The sequence below is a fragment of the Augochlora pura genome, chromosome 7, assembly GCF_028453695.1.
Source record: "Augochlora pura isolate Apur16 chromosome 7, APUR_v2.2.1, whole genome shotgun sequence".
Taxonomy (NCBI): domain Eukaryota; kingdom Metazoa; phylum Arthropoda; class Insecta; order Hymenoptera; family Halictidae; genus Augochlora; species Augochlora pura.
The window spans coordinates 40257293-40276367 of record NC_135778.1 but is presented as its reverse complement, the minus strand read 5'-3'; the positions used below and the strand labels follow the sequence as shown (position 1 = coordinate 40276367).

Below are 19075 nucleotides of genomic sequence, written 5' to 3'. Positions count from 1 at the left end.
TCGATCAAAAGCACAGTAACGAAAAAAAAAGACGTATTACCTCTTATGCCTGTAGCATAGTAATAATATCATGTCACTGTCTCATTATTTCACTGTTTCACAATCTGGTGCTGTGAATTAGTTCATTGGCCTTCTTTACCAATAGAAGTGGTTCACTAACAAATATATTTATCCTGGAAGATGCTAAAATCTTGTCTATTCTTATGCGTAAAATTTCTTGAATTAAACAGCAATATTACGTAGATGAAAATGATATAAACTTCAGATCACTTTATCAGCTTTTGTATATAGATACTATTCTGTACAAAACTGTATATAAGTCAGTAATACTATCGCGTGCCAGTAATCACGCAACCGTACTCCGCGTGTAAAGCAACCGCGCGTAACAACTCTACATTGTCGGACAATTGCACCCCACGCATCAACAGGATAGTCGCTATTTCTGTGAATTTCTGTCGTTTTTGCAACAAGTGGTCGATCACACTGAAATCATAATGAAAGGGGTGCATGCAGACATGTACTAATGCAACCACGGTATCCCATGGATAATAATCAATGCGAACTAGTCACCCTACTGTAGACAGTTGGACAGTCGCTTTCAAGCTACCTAGAGGCGAAGATGAGACCTCTCGCTGCTCAAGTAGGAGGAGTCGTCAAACCGCTAAATCCGCATTACGAGGAAGACGTCGTCTACGTTTTCAAGCCATGCAAATGGATTCTAAAATCGCTTGGCATTTGGCCGGACTTTTTGGAGGACACCAGCAAACTTCTGCAGAAATTTGCGATCGGACTATGGAATGTAGTTCTGCTGTTCGCGCTAGTACCGTTCACGTTGTATCTCGCGGTGGAAGAGAAGAACATGATGATTGTACTCAGCCTGATAGGCCTAGAAACTTTCTGTTGGCTGTCTGTGTTCAAGTATTGGTCGCTCATCGCGTCCAAGCCCATTCTCAAGCACTGCATCGAGAGTATGCAGGACGACTGGAAAAAGGTCAGTGACGTTATTATCGTTAGAACTTCGGCGTGGAAATTAGTGAGTATCAAGTTAAATGGTGCATATTTTTAAAAAGTAACTTAAAAAAATGGGCACTTATCTTTGCTACTGAAATTTTAAGTACATATGCAACCTATAGCAAAGTGATTAAATTCATTTTTATTTCAATCTATTAAACGTCCTGAATGTTACTTAAACATATCGAATTTAAAAGAGATAAAATACCAGTTACTATACCAAATTTCAGTTTGTCTAATTTAATTATTTTTGGGTGGATTTGTGGGATTAATCTGTCGCATTTAATGTATTAATCAAAGCATCCTTCAACCCTTTGCACTCGAAGCCATTTTAAGTCTTTTATTAAGAAGAGTTTTTAATAGTGTAAAAATTATTTTGGAAATAATATAACAATTTACATTGACACACGAGAGGTGCAACTCGAGTGCAAAAGGTTAGGTATCCGAGAAATACCTGGAAACATTGCGACAGGTGGAGCGAATAGAAGACCGTGACTTGATGCTGAAGTACGGCAACGTCGGACGAAACCTAACGATACTATGCCTAGTGCTGATGTACTCGGGCGGTTTCATGTACCACACGATCGTGCAGTACGCGATAGGTACCTTCGTCGACGAGAACAATCGCACGATCAAACCGCTGATTTATCCCACCTACAGCGGACTCTTCGATCCTCAAGAGAGCCCTTTTTACGAAATGGTGTACGCAGTGCACTCTTTATGCGGTTACGTGGTTTATTCCGTGACAATTAGTGCTTGCGCGTTGGCCGCGGTATTCGCCGCGCACGCCTGCGGCCAGATCGACATCATGATACTAAGATTGCAGAACCTGGCCAACGAGAAAAAGAACAAGAACCTGCGACCGCGATTGGTGAATATCGTTAAACACCATATAAGAACGTTAAAGTATGATCTTTGAATCAGGAAATGCGGTTCTCGTCGCTGATGAAAATATATTGTAACCCTTTCTTTTCAGATTTTCGGCAACGGTGGAGACGAGTCTGCAACAGGCATGTTTCTTGGAATTCCTCGGTTCCACTTTTCTCATATGCATGGTCGAATACTATACTATAACGGTGCGTCGAGTATTATGTCCTTGGACACCTGGGGCTGTATTTTTTTAACCTCGAAAGACAGTCCCAGGCGAAAAGATAAGCTTTTGTAAGGGATTATTTTGTAATCGCTGACAATCGCTTCAATGACTATGTTTTCATCGATAGAATGCATTTATTGAAATTACAAAATTATTAACAAATATAATCATCAAGATTTATTGAGAATAATTTTTTCAGTCAGTGTTAGGTTACGTTACGTTAAGTTATTTTAGACTATGTTTGACTAAGACATTTTCTTAATTTCAGACATAACCTGACATTTTCTTAATTTTATTTCTCTAAAATATTTATTATAATTTCTCTTATTTCAACTGGGTTGCATTAGATTAGAGGGTTAATTAGAGTTGGTTATATGTTTTGGATTAAAATGTATTCAGCGAAGCGATTGCCGATGATTTCAAGATAACCCTTGCGAAAAAATCAGCTTTTCTAAATTTTTCGTGTTATAATGATTAGAAAAGGAACTTTCTTCTGCGTTTTTTATATGTGCAACAACGTTTACGATAGGATTGGGAGGTGAACAACATGGTCCGCCTTATTACGTATATTATGATACTATTGTCTTTAATGTTTAACATATTCATACTCTGCTACATTGGGGACCTTCTCGTAGAGAAGGTATGAATACTTCTCTATGCCTTCAATATTTATTATAAAATATGCACTACTGCCTGTGGCTGAAAGATGGCGTGAGGGTGTTTTGTTTGTGTATCGTCCGTGTGCATCGAATTTATCGAGTGTTTTGTCCTGGGCCCACTAGTGGACTCGTCAGTAAGGCTTTTTAGCTGGTTTTGCCTTAGATAAGGCTAAAACGACGGTTTCGGCGTATATAAAGAAACGGAGACGGTTTTGGGTAGTTTTCAGGAATGGAATCCATCTGTTGGCAAGTGGCAGAGGTAGTTACCACATAGTTCTCAATTTTTATCATCGCTATATGTTTTTATCATCGCAATAATGTCGTTCAAGGCATAAGCGAACAATTCTAAAAGATCAAACATTGTGACATGCGACACAATTTGTTGGATGTTGCAATTAATTCCTCTCACTACCACCGTTAATTAGTTCATTGGTCTTCTTATTTACGAATAGAATTTAATTTCGATAGATTATAGTCAAGTGATGACTATGGGCTTCAAAGTTAGGCCGAGCAAGCTGGAATCCCTTCTTTCATCGACAGTAATTATGCCATCTTCTCAGCCACGGGCAGTAATAATTTTATCCTTTCTATTATATTTATTATTTCGATATATAATGTGTTACATCCTCGGTAAATTAATCTTCAGTTTTTACACGTTGCAGACCGGCAACGTTGGATCGTTATGTTTCATGATCGATTGGTATAATTTCCCCGTCGACACGATCCAGAGCATAATTTTGATCATCTGTATATCAAGTTGTCCCGCGAAAATCACCGCCGGCCCGATAGCCGATTTAAACATGACGACTTTTGGAAAAGTAAGTAAGATCTCGTGCAAATTTCATGCAGATTTCATTTTATTATCGATCATGCGAATCTTTCTTTGCAGATCATTAAATCGACGCTAGCCTATCTAAGCTTTCTACGAAAAACTGTCGAATAACTTGAAATTTGGCTAGCTGTATATTGCACAGTTGAATAAAAAAATTATAATGATACGCAGGGTGTATAATATAAATTTTCGTAATCCTAGTTGTAGCTATCACTCGTATCTATTGTTTTAGTGATCGCTATAGATTAAGATAATTCCACTCACATTTTTATTTTATTTCTCCGGCCTCAGTGTTGTCATTTAAAAATCGGCAATCCATGGACTCGGCTGCACTCAACGATTATCCTCTGTTATTCAGAATTGTATATCGATTCCTGAATTTATTCACACCGCCATCCAATCGTTCCTAAAACATATAGATTTTTGTCAATATTTAATTCGATACAAAAGAAATTACAGAGTTGAAAAGAAATATTTATAAAAGCCGAAGAATATAAGATTTACATTGCTCTATCGCTATTTGTACACAATCATTACGCAACATGAAATGATAGATACGTATATAGTCGGTGATACTGCACTGTCTCGTATAATACTACGGCGTGTCATCAACGATGCAACTACACTGCGTACAGCAGAGCGTATAATGGTTCTAAAGTGACGGAACATTCAACCGTCACGCAGGTCGCATTATTTCTGTGAATTTCTGATGTATTTTTTTCCAAGACGTCGATTAATCTATACCATAACGAAAGGGGTGCATGCACGCTTTTACCAGCGCAATCATAGTACTCGCGAGTAATAATCAATGCGACCAGTCCACCCCTCTGAATGAACAGCGCTCTATCGCTATCGGTAGCTGGTCAGTCGCTCTCGAGACGGATACGGTTCACCATGGAACCCCTCGCCGTTCGACAACAGGACATCGGGAAACCGCGTAATCCGTATTACGAGGAAGACGTCGTCTACATTTTCAAGCCGAGCAGATGGATTTTAAAATCGATCGGCATGTGGCAGGAAATTTTGATAAGGGACGACGACCAGCATCTTGAGAAACTTGCGATCGGACTCTGCAACGTTATTCTACCATCCACGATCATACCGTTCACGATGTACGTAACGTTGGAAGAGAAGAACGTGTTGGTCATTCTGAAGCTTATGGGTCCGTTGATATATTGTTGGCTCTCGTTGGTGAAATATTGGTCGCTCGTCGCCTTCAAGCCTATCCTGAAGCACTGCATTCAGATCGTGCTGGACGATTGGAGAAAGGTCAGTGATTTTTTTATTAACCCTTTCACCACTGTTGGCGCCAATAGGCGTCCAGATAAAATTTCGCCTGTTTCGCCAGTTTATTATTAAATTTGATTATTAAATATTGTAAAAAAAGCTTAAAATTAATGTTCACTTTAATATTGGTTTAATGTAATAGAATTCAGTATTTTTAATATTTTAATATTTCAATATTAAAAATACTGAATATTAATGAGAAACGCGTGTCGATCGAAAAACTTCTCTTTACCCGCGCCAGCGTCGGCGTCAACGTGTTGAACTTGGAACACTGGGAAATGTTGTGACAGGTGGAGCAAAGGGAACACAGGGAGCTGATGCTGAAGTACAGTAACGTCGGTCGCAATTTAACCATTCTGAGCGTGATGTTCATGTACTCGGGCAGCTTCATGTACCACACGGTCGCGCAGTACGCGATCGGCACGTACATCGACGAGAACAATCGGACGATCAAACCTCTGAGCTACCCAGCGTACAGCGGTGTCTTCGACCCGCAGAAGAGGCCCTATTACGATATGATCTTCGTTATGCACATCATGTGCGCGTACATTATGAACTCGGTGTCGATCAGCGTGTGCGGATTGGCCGCGTTGTTCGCCACGCACATCTGCGGCCAAATCGACATCATGATACTAAATTTGCGAAATTTAGCTGACCGTAGACAAACAACTGACTTGAATCCACAATTAATAAAGATCATCGATCATCATGTACGAACGCTGAGGTGAGCTTGATTATTCTTTATGCATTGCGTTAGCTTCGTCAACGACGAAAGTACTGCTGTGAACAAAAAGTAAGGTGAATTTGTTTATAAAATGAAAATTCTTTATTTATTCTTACAAATGAATTCCCGATAATACGCACTTTTGCCAACGCTTTTTCCAGTCCTCGAAACAGTCGGAACAGTCTTTAGCCTTCTTACAGACGCTTGGCAAATGTTGCAGACAGTCCTACCAACCTAGGAAAAAAAGATAAAAAATGAATAAATAAAGAATTTACATTTTACACACAAATTCACCTTACCTTTTGTTCACGGTGTTATATTAGAATTCTCTTTACAGATTTTCGGCAACGATAGAGGCGCTTCTGCAAGAAATATGCTTTTTGGAATTCATTGCTTCCACTATTATAATATGTATGCTCGAATATTATACTATCACGGTGCGTATGAATTCTACGTCTAGATTTTATAGAAGTATAAATATGGAATTTTCGGAGAAATATTTCAATGTTAAATCATTGTTACAATCCGAGTTTACAGGTGTCTTTGGAGGCATACTGCCCATTATATATAATTAAAATATTTAAAATTATTATTATTATATTAAAATTATAATAATTTAAGTTGAATGTTCATTCTCAGTTTCTAAATAAACGATTATATTTATGACAGGATTGGAACAACAGCAATGCTGCTGGTCTCATTGCATACGTATTGCTGCTATTCTCATTTATGTTCAATATGTTCATACTGTGCTATATCGGGGAACTTCTGGTAGAAAAAGTAAGCATAATTCCAATCTGTACTCTGATTATCACTAACTGAACATTAATTTTAACCCTTTGCACTCTGTTGTCTCCTCCCAGGGGGCATCGCGATTCTAGCATATCACTAAACATTAAAGTTTATATAATAGTAAATAATATAAGTAAAATATGCAGCATGAAGAACAAAAGGTTCATTTGCAAATATATTCCTCGACGTCTAAAAATTCATATAAATCGAATATTATTATAAGTACTGCATAAAGGTTCATAAGTGTTGGTGGGTAACATTCATGATGGCGCGGAGTGCAAAGGGTTAATTCTCCCGCTAAACCTTGATGACCTTGAGATCTGAAGCTAAAACTTGATACTGAGACGATATGGCAAAATGCTCGACTGAACTAATGTTTATTTTGTATATATACTTTACAGACTGGTAATGTTGGATTGCTATGTTTTACAATCGATTGGTACAATCTCCCCGTCGACACGATGCGCAGTCTGATATTGATAATCGGTATGTCGAGGTTTCCGTCGAAAATCACTGCCGGCCAGATAGCCGACTTAAATCTTTCGACTTTTGGAAACGTAAGTAAAATAAAAAATAAAAGACGTACCATAAATAAAATTCTCCCGTTTCGACACCTGTTAATTGTTTATTTACAGGTTATCAAATCATCGCTGGCCTATTTAAGTTTTCTACGAACATCCGTTGCATGATTTTCCATTTTCGTAGCTATTTGTAGAACAGGAATATAAAACTGTTACATTTATATAACTATCTTCTATAATAATTAAATTGGACAATAACTTGTCTACAGACTGTGAAGCGTTATTCGTCGTAATTCATCTTTTCATTCTCTCGTTCCCATGGAAAACATTGGGAGTCATTCGATGAGATTAATTTTCCTATATTACATGCTATAATATAATATATTAAACACTGAGAAAGCCTTTAGTTTTCTGTACGTCCTAGACTGGTTACCGTGGGATTATTCTGTTTCACGATCGATTAGTATAATTTACTTATTAACACGGTGCGAAGTTTAATTAATAAAATAATTATCGAAATCGTGAGTAACACATTTTTTTTTCTCTACAGATCATAAAGTAGTAATAATTGCACTCACATTTTCACGTTATTCCTTCGTCCTCGACAAAATCGCACATGGTCCAATTTTTCAACCAATGGTCGGACATCCAATATTCGAAGAGTTTGGTTTAAAGTCAACGCACGTTCTTCTCTAACGATTCGACTAAAAATTAAAAAATTAAAGATTAAAATCGCACTAAACGATAACTTACTATGAAAGTTGCTTTCGAAGTGAATCGACCAGTTTAACCCTTTTGCACTCCAGTGGCGACACTAAGGCACCGCTAATAAAAATTGTTCTTTCGTGTCTCAGAATCATTTGTAAATTATTACAGTTGTCAGTGTTTAAAAAACTTTAACGAACTTATTAAAAATTATAGCATTATTGGTTGAGTTTTAATTTGACACTAAACGTCCAACCAAACTGCTTTTATGTATATTATAATGAAAGTTACATCGTCGAACATACCACAATAAAAAGACAAGTATATACGACTTTGATCAGCTCATCATCGTCCGCAGCAAACCATACTATTACTCCGAGCGACACTGCGTACGTAGATTGATCCTATCATATTTCAGCGAAGACGCACCACCCGGCCATAGAAGCTCTGCACGTAGAATCGTCAGCGATTTCACCGCATTTATGGTGTTGTTTTTTCAAGGAGTGTTCGATCAGTTCCAAACGATAATGGAAAAAAAGTGCTCGCAGCGTGGCGAAGCTCGTGGCTCATGTATAATCAATGCGACTCGACCCTCCCGAGGATCAGTCGTTGTAGAACCTTCTACGCGCGAGCATGAAACCTGGCAAAGCACCAGACCAGAATGCCGGCGAGCCGCGTAACCCGTACTACGAAGAAGACGTCGTCTACATTTTCAAGCCGAGCAGATGGATCTTGAAATCGATCGGCATTTGGCCAGGCTTCTTGAAAGGCGGCAATACGCTGCTCGAAAAACTCGCTGTCGGTCTCTCCAACACTATCCTAACGTTTTCAATAATACCGTTTACCCTGTATCTCGTGTTGGAAGAAAAGAACGCGATGGTGATAGTAAGGCTTATGGGGTCGGTGATCTACTGTTGGCTGTCTCTGTTCAAATATTGGTCGATCATCGCGTGCAAGCCTACTCTCAAGCACTGCATTCAGATCGTGAAGGACGACTGGAAAGAGGTCAGTAATTTGATTCACTATTAACAGATGCGAAACAGATTCCAACGACAGTGTCGTGGCATTCGAGTGACGAATAATCTATAGTAAATGATTTGAAGTAATAGAAGCTATCTGTTTGCGCCGAGGTTTGAGTAATAATAATTTAATGAGCACGTCAATTTGTGCCGGGGGTAAATCATTTAAAAATTATTAACAATATTAATGTTTATAATAATAATAATAAAAATCATAATCATTTAAATACTCGTGATTAGTACAGGCAAAGTAAAAAAGAAAAGGATTTTAATCGTTCGACACCTGCCAACGTGTCTTAGTTATTTAAGGACTCGAAGTGACGTGTTCAAATATCCCTCAAAATATGTGACGCTTAATTGTAACATGATATACGAATTATATATGAATTTTATAACGACTATATATGAACTATATATGAACCATATATGAAATATATGAATTATATTCATAATTATACATGAACTATATTCATAATATTATATATGAACTATATTCATAATTATACGTGAACTATATTCATAATTATATATGAACTATATTCATAATTATATACGAATTATACTTATAATTATATATGAATTATACTCATAATTATGCATGAATTACACTCATAATTACATATGAACTATATTCACAATTAACGGTTGGATGTCACCGAAACAGTTTTCTTTCACGTCGAGCAAATGTCCGGGGATTATTAGCGAAGAGGTTGTTCGAATAAACGAAGAACAACCGGGAAATGTTGTGACAGGTGGAGCGAAGGGAAGACCGCGAATTGATGCTGAAGTACGGTAACATGAGCCGACACCTAACGATACTGTGCGTGGTGTTGATGTACTCGGGCGGTTTCATGTACCATACGCTCGTGCAGTACGCCATCGGTTCGCACGTCGACGAAAACAATCGGACGATCAAACCGCTGAGTTATCGCGCGTACAGCGGACTCTTCGATCCACAGAAGAGGCCCTATTACGATTTGGTCTTCGCTATGCACGTTATGTGCGGTTACATTATTAATTCCGTGTCGATCAGTCTGTGCGCGCTGGCCGCGTTATTCGCCACTCACATCTGCGGCCAGATCGACATTTTGATACTGCATCTGCAAAACTTGGCGAACCAGAAGAAGAAAGCTGAGTTGAATCCGCGATTGGCGAAGATCGTCAAACACCACGTGCGTACGCTAAGGTAAACTTAATTGTTTATGAATTGCTTTCTTGTTCGTGGATAGCTTCTTTCGATCCTCATGCATCGCTTCCTTCGAATAACTAATTTCATTAGCGACGAAATAATATTGTTTACCATTATTTCCAGATTTTCCTCAATGATAGAGACGCTTCTGCAAGAAGCGTGTTTCATGGAATTCATTGGCTCAACTTTAATCATTTGTATGCTCGAATATTATACTTTAATGGTACGCTGAATATTACGACTCCACTTCTACGGCTCCTCTTGGACGCCATTTTGTATGCCTCGAACGACACCTAACGGAGCGATCGCAAACTATGAGAGCTTTCTTCGTAACAGCATCTTGACAAAGGTTTTATAGAAATTTAATTTTCTGTTCCTTTGAAGAAATATTTGAATGTCGAAATATTGTTGGAATACCACTTTATTAAATTTATAATTTAATTATCTTATTAAAAATATGATTATATATTTGATTAAATTTATGGTTATATATTTGACAGGATATTTCAATGTCAAATTGTTGTTTCTGTTCGAGTTTATAGTTGTCTTTCGAGGCATATTGTACTTACATAAAAATGTATATATATTTATATACAATACAATAATAGAGCCGTTTACTGGCGAATAGCCAATTACTGTGCCCTTAGTTTGCTTTTTATATTTATCTGATCAGACATATTGAATTCTTTTATTTACAAATACACCAAGTGAATTAATAAAAAGGTCTAACATGTATTAGATTCACAAATAAATAAATTATTAGGTTGGAAATTATGAAACGGGCGCCGCAACTGAACATAGAGTAGATAAAAACGCCCGTTTCATAGCTTCCAACATAATAAAATTATAGAAAGATTTAACATATTCTGTTCGAGAAATGAGAAGTTAATTATGTTTAAAAAATTACTTATGGCACGACAATTAATGACTCCACAGTATACGGTTTTATTAGTGTGTTAAAATCGAATTGGTTTTTTAAATTTATTATTATGTCTATGTTAGGATTGGAAAGACAACAACAGAGTCAGTCTTGTTACGTACTTCTTGCTACTACTATCTTTTATGTTCAATATATTCATACTGTGCTACATTGGCGATCTTCTAGTGGAAAAAGTAAGCATAATTCTAAATGTAACATAATTGTCACATATATATTAATTTTAACTCTTTTTACTAAATTCACTACTATGACATAACACGCGATATACTAAAAAGTTTATGTATACTTTGTGTTCATACCTTGCAGACCGGTAATGTTGGAATGCTATGTTTTACAATCGATTGGTATCGTCTGCCCGTTGAAACGATGCGCAGCCTAATATTAATCATCGGCATATCAAGATTTCCCTCGAAAATCTCTGCTGGCAAAATAGCTGATTTAAATCTGTCGACTTTTGGAAGCGTAAGTAAAATTTTATATATAACTAAATCACATCGCAATGGTAATAACGTTAAAATCGTACTAAATAAAAATATGCTTTCTTGATCACGTGAGTCTATTTTTGCAGATTATCAAATCGTCACTGGTCTATTTAAGTTTCCTACGAACATCCGTTGCGTAACTGTTGATTCTAATAATTATTTGTAAGAGAAGCGAAAAGAAACAAATGTATCGAAATGCTGGCGATGTAATGTAATTGTTTGTAATCCGAAACATTGATGTACAGACAACAAAGTGTTAATTATCGTAACTCACGCTTTCATTTGCCGCTTGTACCAATCATGCATGTGTCTTATTTCAACCAATCAGCTGAGTAGCCAGGATTTGAGGATTTTGCACTTGTTGATACAACCATCATCTTAGACTTAGAACTAAACCATTTAGTTCAACACTGAAAGTACTATACAGTACAAGTGATTAGTCTCGCAATATTAAAAAAACCCAAATTATTAAAATTATAACTCTTACATTTTTGAGGTTCACAAATAAACGCAGCTGCATGACAAAAGAATATCTTTTCTATTCTTATCACAAAAAGATTGCAGAATTAAAAAGCAACAGCTCAGTAAACTGAGCAATCTGCTAGGTTCACATCACTTTATCATCATCAGTATAAAACGATAGGTATAGTCGACGACACTACGACGCCTCAGCAATCACTCGACTGTACTCCGTGTGTAAAGCAACCCCGCAATAATGTCCCCACATTGGCGAACGAATCAACCCCACGCGTCCGCAGGTTGATCAGCTATTTTAGTGAATTTCTACAGTTTTTTCAACAAGTGTTCGATCGATTTGAAACCGTAATGAAAGGGGTGCACACGCACGCTTGTAGTCCCGGTATCCATGAGTAATAATCAATGCGACGAGCCTCCCTTCGGTGGACAGTCGTTCTCAAGCTTTCCAGTCGCGAGCATGATGAAACCTACGACGACAGTTCGAACGGGGAACGTTCGCAAATCGCGGAACCCGCATTACGACAAGGACATCGTCTACATCTTCAAGATCGCCAAATGGATACTGAATTCGATCGGCATTTGGCCGAACCTCGTGGAGAACCGTAACCAATTTCTTCCGAAAATCGTGATCCTATTCTGGAACGTTGTTCTATTGTTCGCGATCGTACCGTTCACATTGTATCTTTCGTTCGAGGAGAAGGACGTGGTGATGAGACTGAAGCTGCTCGGTCTGTTCAGCTTTTGCACGATAACGCTGCTGAAATATTGGGCGCTCGCCGCGTACAAGTCGAACCTCAAGTACTGCATCGAGTTCATTCAACACGATTGGATGGAGGTCAGTGATTCGGCTCGTTATTACAATGACCAACGTCGTTACAATGACCAATATCATTACATTGTTAAGTTAATTAACCCCTTGCAGTGCAACGTCTTTCAGGTCTACGTTAATTACTACTTTTTCGTCCTCAATTATTTCCTTGGTGTCACGTGATGATTTCTGGACAATAGAATCAAATACTTCGTGAATTATAATACTTCCTCCTATAAAAGAAAAATATAAATAACATGAACAATAGAATCAAATACTTCTTGAATTACTTCTTTCGAATATAAATGGAAGCTATAAATAATACGGACAATACAAATTTTTCGGACACTGTCTAACGACTAATAAACAATATTTCATTTCGTATCAACCCCTCGCACTATGATTCCTCTCACGCTGTGTTAATTAGCGTTTATTCATACAATAATTCATGGTATAAATATAATTATCATTATATTTATAACAGAAGATTTCAATTCGATTTCGCTTTGAAATAAATTAATAATATTCATATTTAGTAGATCATGCATGGAATCTTTGTCACGAGTCTGCCTCGTTACTAAAGTGCAAGGGGTTAAACAAACCCCGCAGCGATATAATTAATCACAGCCTCCTTCCAGAAAATATGAAACACTGAGAATTCTCATGGCAGGTCGAGAAGAAAGAGGACCGGAAATTGATGTTACAGTATAGTAACGTCGGACGAAATTTGACAGTGATATGCCTGGTGTTCATGTATTCGGGCGGTCTGATGTACCACACGATCCTGCCGTACGCGGTCGGAACATACGTCGACGAGAACAATCGCACAATCAAGCCGCTGGTTTATCCTACGTACAGCGGCCTCTTCAACCCGCAAGATAGTCCTTATTACGAGTTGGTGTACGCTGCTCACTGTTTATGCGGCTACTTGATTTATTCCGTGACGATCGGTGCTTGCGCGATGGCCGCGTTGTTCGTCACTCACGTCTGCGGTCAGATCGACATCATGATACTGAGATTGCAGAACCTGGCCGATCTGAAGGAGAACACGAATCTGCATCTGCAATTGGTGAACATTGTACAGCAGCACATACGAATGCTAAGGTATGAGGATTGTACGTGACTACATAGTTTGATCACTGTTTTTTATGCTTTCTTAGTTGGGATAGGGGGTGAGTGATAGAGAGATTAGGGGTGAGAGATCGTAAGATTGAAAAATTAGGGGTTGAGAAATCGAAAAATAGGGAGATCCTTATAGCATCGTTGCTAAAAATCTCCCGAGCAACAATGCAACAAGAACAAATCAAAATTGCAACAAACGCCATAGTAAACTGTCCTAAAAATAACTCCATCCTTTCCCAGACCAAACAGCTTCCATTGACACTATAGTTTTAACATTATTATTTAGTATGCCAAGAGTGCGCTCACATAGCAATATGTATATGTAATTAATAATAATAATAGTAATAATGTAATATTGTTTCCCGGGTTGCAGATATTCGACAGTGGTAGGAACGCTTCTGCAAGAAGTATGTTTATTGGAGTTCGTTGGTTCGACTTTTATCACTGGTATGCTCGAATATGATACTCTAACGGTAGGCTGAATTTTACGTTCTTCGACCACTCGGGCTCCTCTGCTCATGCCTCGAACGACACTGAAATTGCTGCGGTGAATAAGCTTTCAGAACGTCCTGCCTGACAGCATCTAGAGAAAGGTTTCAGTGAAATTTAATAAATGTATGTTTTCGAGAGAAATAGTTAAATGTCTGAATACGTTGTTAACGTCCGATTTTACGGTTGTCTTTGGAGGTATACTGTACTTACAATTAATTATATGTTGATGTTATATACGGTAATTGAGCCGGTTACTGGAGAACGACCACTTGCTGTGCCGTTAATTTGTTTGATAATGTAATTAATTTTATCTAATCAGACATTTCGAAATCTTTTATTCACAAATACACAAAGTGAATTAATGAAAAGATGTAACGTGTTATAGATTTTCAGGTAAACAAATGGCACAGCAACTGACCCCACAGTATACGGTTTCACTATATTAGTATATTAAAATTGAATATTCGTCCTGGTTTTTTAAACTTACGATTTATATACAGGATTGGAACGACAACAATACAGTCGGTCTTATTACATATTTTTTGCTACTGATATCTTTTTTATTCAACATGTTCATACTGTGCTACATTGGAGAACTCCTGGTAGAAAAGGTAAGCATAATTCTACCTGTAGCATAATTATCAAAAATTGTATAATTTTAATCCCTTAATTTCAATCCTTTAATTTCAACTAATTTCATTAATTTCACTCCTTTAATTCCAATTCATTTTATTAATTTCAGTCCTTAAATTTCAATTAATTTCACTAATTAAAATTTTTTTAATAAATTTATTACTACGGCATAACCTGTTATATATTGAAAAAACTGATACTTATTGTTTATACATACCTTGCAGACCGGTAACGTTGGACTATTATGTTTCACAATCGACTGGTATCATCTCCCCATCGAAACGATACGCGGTTTAATTTTGATCATCGGTATGTCAAGGTTTCCCTCGAAAATCTCTGCCGGCAAGGTGGCCGACCTAAACCTGTCAACTTTCGGAAACGTAAGTAAAATTTCATAAATTAATAAGATTTGAAAATTTCGCGCGTTGTTCACGCGTGCTTATTTTTACAGATTATCAAAACCACGCTGGTCTATTTAAGTTTTCTACGAACGTCTGTTGTGTGAGTTTGGTTTTTAGTAAAACTATTTCTAGAACAAACGAGTGAGGCAATTGTATTGAAATGCTGGCATTGTAATGTAATTGTTTGTAATCCCAAATGTTGATAGACTATAAAGTGTTGATGATCGTAACTCACCTTTTCATTTTTCGTTCATACCAAATATGGTCGTGATATGGTCAAATATGAATATTTATTGCTACAATAGACTCTAAAGCCAAAGCAATACCGCTTACCACAAATTTTCCTCTATAAAATGATTCAAACGTTTCAACCACTGTAATTAACAATTTTTGGCATTATGATAATCATAAAAAAATGGTCCCAGATTCGATTAACAAACATATGATACCACTACAAAGTCTGCAAAAATTTAATTTATCACAGCTTTACATAGCACCGAATTTTAATCAATTAACGTCACTATTTAATTTTGAAATATAATTACTAAAATCTCTCGAATAAAACGAACGATACAAGATTCAGATCACTATATCATAGTGTTCACGCAGCAATAATCCTGCATAAAATGATTACTAATAGTCCGCGACACTCTCGTGTATCTTCAAGCACGCAACTACACCCCGCACATACAACAACGCGCTCCGGACGGCTCTGCATCGACGAATAAATTCACCCCACGCGTTGGAATGCCGATCGGTCATTTCTCTGAATTTCTGTTGTTTTTTCAACAAGTGGTCGATGAATCTGAAACCATAATGAAAGGGGTGCACGCATGCTTGTAGCATCGGTAACCATGAATAATAATCAATGCGGCGAGAGTGTTCCCCTTCGCGTGGACAGTCGCATTCAAGCTTCCCAGGCGCGAACATGAAGCCTGTCTCGGTTCAAGAACCGAGCGTCGGCGATTCGCGGAACCCACATTACGAGAAGGACATCGTCTACATCTTTAAGATCGCCAGATGGATATTGAATTCGATCGGCATCTGGCCGAATCTGTTGGAGAACGGTAACCAATTTCTTCCGAAGATCGTGATTGGACTCTGGAACGTTATTCTATTGTTTTCGATAGTACCGTTCACTTTGTATCTCTCGATCGAGGAGAAGGATCTAGTGATGAGATTGAAGCTGATTGGTCTGTTTAGTTTTTGTACGGTAACGCTGCTGAAGTATTGGGCGCTCACCGCGTGCAAATCGAACCTCAAGTACTGCATCGAATTTGTTCAGCACGATTGGAAAGTGGTCAGTACTTCGATTCATTGTTATAACAATTAGCTAGTTCGAGTGAGTTATAGAGCACAATTAAGCGGTGACTGGTTCTAGGAATTTTTGTTTCAACCCCTTGCACTTACGACTCCTTATACGTTGCGTTGATTACCACTTATTTGTTCTTAATTTTCCTGAATATTTCCCTTAATTTACTTTCGTTTCTACAATTTAATAATAGAAGAATTCAATTTGATTTTGATTTAGAAGAAATTAATAAATTATTAATTTAGTAGAGCTTGCGTGGAATCTTTGTCATGAGTCTGAATCGTTATTATAGTGCGAAGGGTTAATGATTATATTATCTGCCCTTCGACTCGCTGTGTCACTGGGTCAGACAGTAGTCCTATCATTTTTGCAAATAATTTTTGAAATAGTCTATGGCCGAAATACATTGTTCGCATGATCACGCACTCTACAATTTCAATTTGTTGATCTCATAGACCATATGAGATCAACAAATTGAATCCCATAACCTGACATTAATTATAACACAACATTGTTTGCTCTACTATAAAATTCAATAGTTCGTAAATTTCGAATAATATTATGGACAACACAAATAGCCCGGGTAATCTATAATAACTAATAATATTTAAGCTTGCTTTAAAAAAATCCGGGAGCGAACTGGATAATGAGAGACCGCTACCAGTAAATGAGGAACACTGAGAATTATTGTGACAGGTGGAGCACAGGGAGCACCGCGAGCTGATGCTGAAGTACGGCAACGTCGGACGAAATTTAACGCTGATGTGCCTGGTGTTCATGTACTCGGGCGGTTTCATGTACCACACGATCATGCAGTACGCGATCGGCACCTTCGTCGACGAGAACAATCGCACGATCAAGCCGCTGGTTTATCCAATGTACAGCGGCCTCTTCGACCCGCAAGAGAGCCCATATTACGAATTGGTGTACGCTGCTCACAGTTTATGCGGCTACTTGACTTATTCCGTGACGATCGGCGCTTGCGCATTAGCCGCGTTGTTCGTCACACACGTGTGCGGCCAGGTCGACATCATGATACTGAGACTCCAAAACTTGGCCGGCCTCAAGGAGAACGGGGATCTGCATCGGCAATTAGTAAAGATCGTCCAGCATCACATACGAACGCTGAGGTGAGACAATCGCGTGTCGCTTGGTTCGATCGCCGATGAAAATATATCGCATCACCGTTCCAGATTTTCGACAGTGGTAGGGACGCTTCTGCAAGAAGTATGTTTTTTGGAATTCATTGGTTCCACTTTTATGATATGTCTCCTCGAATATTATATCATAACGGTGCGCTCAATTTTACGTTTTTCGACCCGTTAGGCGCCATTGTTTTGTGCGTCGAACGACACCCGGTCACCTGGAGGCGAGATTCGAAAATTAATCATGTCTGCAATACCTAACACAATGATAAAAAGATGTAAGAATGTTTCGTAGAGGTGCAATGCATTTTTTAAATTTAAATTTTGAACAGCGAATTTTTCATTTCAAAATTATTGCTATAATACGACTTTGGGTGTCTTTCGATGCATATTATAGTTAGTTATTAATTATACTTAATTATCATTATAGTTAGTTATTAATCAGTACTTAATTATTATAATAGTTTACTATTAATTAATACACATTTATGTCTCCTTTTTTCACTGCGCGATAATGTTTGCGCAGGATTGGGAGGTCAACAACACGCTCAGTCTTGTTACGTACTTTATGCTGCTGTTATCATTAATGTTCAATATATTCATACTGTGCTACATTGGAGATCTTCTGGTCGAGATGGTACGAACATAAAATTTGATATATTATATGTAATTATTAATTATCGTGGTGTAAATTAATTCTTTGCTGCTAAATTCGTTGTATACTATCTTCTTACCGATCTAGAAATTAATATTTAATTATTTAATTGTTCGTCATATTCGGACTCGTTAAAGAATGAGAAGGGGTTAAGTGAAATATTTATTCTCACCTACTGCATTCGCAGTGATATTATTTTTCCTTAAATTCCAGGATATCTAATCACCATTGTCTCGCATGTTACAGACAGGTAATATTGGATCATTGTGTTTCATGACCGAATGGTATCAATTCCCCGTCGAAACGATGCGCTGTCTAATCTTGATTATCGCCATGTCTAATAATCCGGCGAAAATGACCGCCGGCGACATAGCTGTATTAAACTTGTCTACATTCGGAAGCGTGAGTGAGACATAATATATACATTAAAAAATTATATAACCTCAATATCGCAATAATATGACAATGATACAAAAATGATTATTTATCTATTGATTACACAGATTTTGAAAACATCGTTGGCCTATTTAAGCTTTCTCCGACAAGCCGTTATGTAATAACATATTTCAGTAGCTGTTCGTAGAACAAATGAACAAAAACGTTCTACTAAAATGCTGAAATTTAAGCATTGTATATTAACAGTTCGTGTTATATATATATATAGTTAATAAATGTAAAATATATGCCAATTTCTATCAGTCGTCGATACAGTGCAAATTGGAATACTCACGTTGTTATCCTTTCGTTCACGTGAAAGAAGCGTACGTTGCGTTGCA

The 19075-nt window shown here is 37.6% G+C and overlaps 4 protein-coding genes and 1 long non-coding RNA gene across 7 annotated transcripts; 4 read left to right on the top strand and 1 right to left on the bottom strand.

Moving 5' to 3' along the window:
• The first annotated feature begins 313 nt into the window (after window positions 1-313).
• On the top strand, window positions 314-7172 carry LOC144472016 (uncharacterized). The gene is made up of 12 exons (XM_078184645.1): window positions 314-991; window positions 1484-1917; window positions 1988-2087; window positions 2634-2744; window positions 3426-3581; window positions 3653-3697; window positions 4427-4864; window positions 5173-5606; window positions 5944-6043; window positions 6276-6386; window positions 6800-6955; window positions 7034-7172. The coding sequence occupies exons 1-12, from the start codon at window positions 620-622 to the stop codon at window positions 7085-7087; spliced, it is 2511 nt and encodes an 836-aa protein (XP_078040771.1). The 5' UTR covers window positions 314-619; the 3' UTR covers window positions 7088-7172.
• Window positions 7173-8147: 975 nt separating this feature from the next.
• Window positions 8148-11531, top strand: LOC144473449 (odorant receptor 4-like). Its single transcript, XM_078187319.1, has 6 exons — window positions 8148-8629; window positions 9396-9829; window positions 9956-10055; window positions 10835-10945; window positions 11079-11234; window positions 11341-11531. Exons 1-6 carry the CDS (start codon window positions 8258-8260, stop codon window positions 11392-11394), a joined length of 1227 nt encoding a protein of 408 aa, XP_078043445.1. The 5' UTR covers window positions 8148-8257; the 3' UTR covers window positions 11395-11531.
• On the bottom strand, window positions 11076-13520 carry LOC144473459 (uncharacterized). Its single transcript, XR_013494581.1, has 4 exons — window positions 13396-13520; window positions 11742-12728; window positions 11529-11673; window positions 11076-11190 (listed from the first exon to the last, which is right to left on the bottom strand). It is a non-coding gene; the product is annotated as an uncharacterized LOC144473459 (long non-coding RNA).
• LOC144473444 (odorant receptor 85b-like) lies at window positions 12164-15431 on the top strand. Its single transcript, XM_078187311.1, has 6 exons — window positions 12164-12566; window positions 13210-13643; window positions 14035-14134; window positions 14654-14764; window positions 15011-15166; window positions 15238-15431. Exons 1-6 carry the CDS (start codon window positions 12189-12191, stop codon window positions 15289-15291), a joined length of 1233 nt encoding a protein of 410 aa, XP_078043437.1. The 5' UTR covers window positions 12164-12188; the 3' UTR covers window positions 15292-15431.
• Window positions 15432-15911: 480 nt separating this feature from the next.
• LOC144473451 (odorant receptor 10-like) lies at window positions 15912-19005 on the top strand. Of its 3 annotated transcripts, XM_078187321.1 has the most exons (7): window positions 15912-16254; window positions 16318-16487; window positions 17196-17629; window positions 17693-17792; window positions 18171-18281; window positions 18546-18701; window positions 18803-19005. In XM_078187321.1, the coding sequence occupies exons 1-7, from the start codon at window positions 16056-16058 to the stop codon at window positions 18854-18856; spliced, it is 1224 nt and encodes a 407-aa protein (XP_078043447.1). In that variant the 5' UTR covers window positions 15912-16055; the 3' UTR covers window positions 18857-19005. The 3 variants fall into 3 exon arrangements, with proteins under 3 accessions (XP_078043447.1, XP_078043448.1, XP_078043449.1); XM_078187323.1 differs by having other exon boundaries at window positions 16069-16487; XM_078187322.1 differs by lacking the exon at window positions 18803-19005 and having other exon boundaries at window positions 15912-16487; window positions 18513-18680.
• Window positions 19006-19075: the final 70 nt, after the last annotated feature.

Bases quoted from the DNA above. Each gene is read 5' to 3' on its own strand.
- LOC144472016 (XM_078184645.1), top strand. From the start codon at position 620: ATGAGACCTCTCGCTGCTCAAGTAGGAGGAGTCGTCAAACCGCTAAAT. The intron at 992-1,483 runs GTCAGTGACGTT...ACATTGCGACAG, and splicing joins TGCAGGACGACTGGAAAAAG to GTGGAGCGAATAGAAGACCG. The intron at 5,607-5,943 runs GTGAGCTTGATT...TTCTCTTTACAG, and splicing joins CATCATGTACGAACGCTGAG to ATTTTCGGCAACGATAGAGG.
- LOC144473449 (XM_078187319.1), top strand. From the start codon at position 8,258: ATGAAACCTGGCAAAGCACCAGACCAGAATGCCGGCGAGCCGCGTAAC. The intron at 8,630-9,395 runs GTCAGTAATTTG...ATGTTGTGACAG, and splicing joins TGAAGGACGACTGGAAAGAG to GTGGAGCGAAGGGAAGACCG. The intron at 11,235-11,340 runs GTAAGTAAAATT...CTATTTTTGCAG, and splicing joins ATCTGTCGACTTTTGGAAGC to ATTATCAAATCGTCACTGGT.
- LOC144473444 (XM_078187311.1), top strand. From the start codon at position 12,189: ATGATGAAACCTACGACGACAGTTCGAACGGGGAACGTTCGCAAATCG. The intron at 13,644-14,034 runs GTATGAGGATTG...CCCGGGTTGCAG, and splicing joins CAGCACATACGAATGCTAAG to ATATTCGACAGTGGTAGGAA. The intron at 14,765-15,010 runs GTAAGCATAATT...CATACCTTGCAG, and splicing joins GAGAACTCCTGGTAGAAAAG to ACCGGTAACGTTGGACTATT.
- LOC144473451 (XM_078187323.1), top strand. From the start codon at position 16,116: ATGAAGCCTGTCTCGGTTCAAGAACCGAGCGTCGGCGATTCGCGGAAC. The intron at 17,630-17,692 runs GTGAGACAATCG...TCACCGTTCCAG, and splicing joins CATCACATACGAACGCTGAG to ATTTTCGACAGTGGTAGGGA. The intron at 17,793-18,170 runs GTGCGCTCAATT...ATGTTTGCGCAG, and splicing joins TCGAATATTATATCATAACG to GATTGGGAGGTCAACAACAC.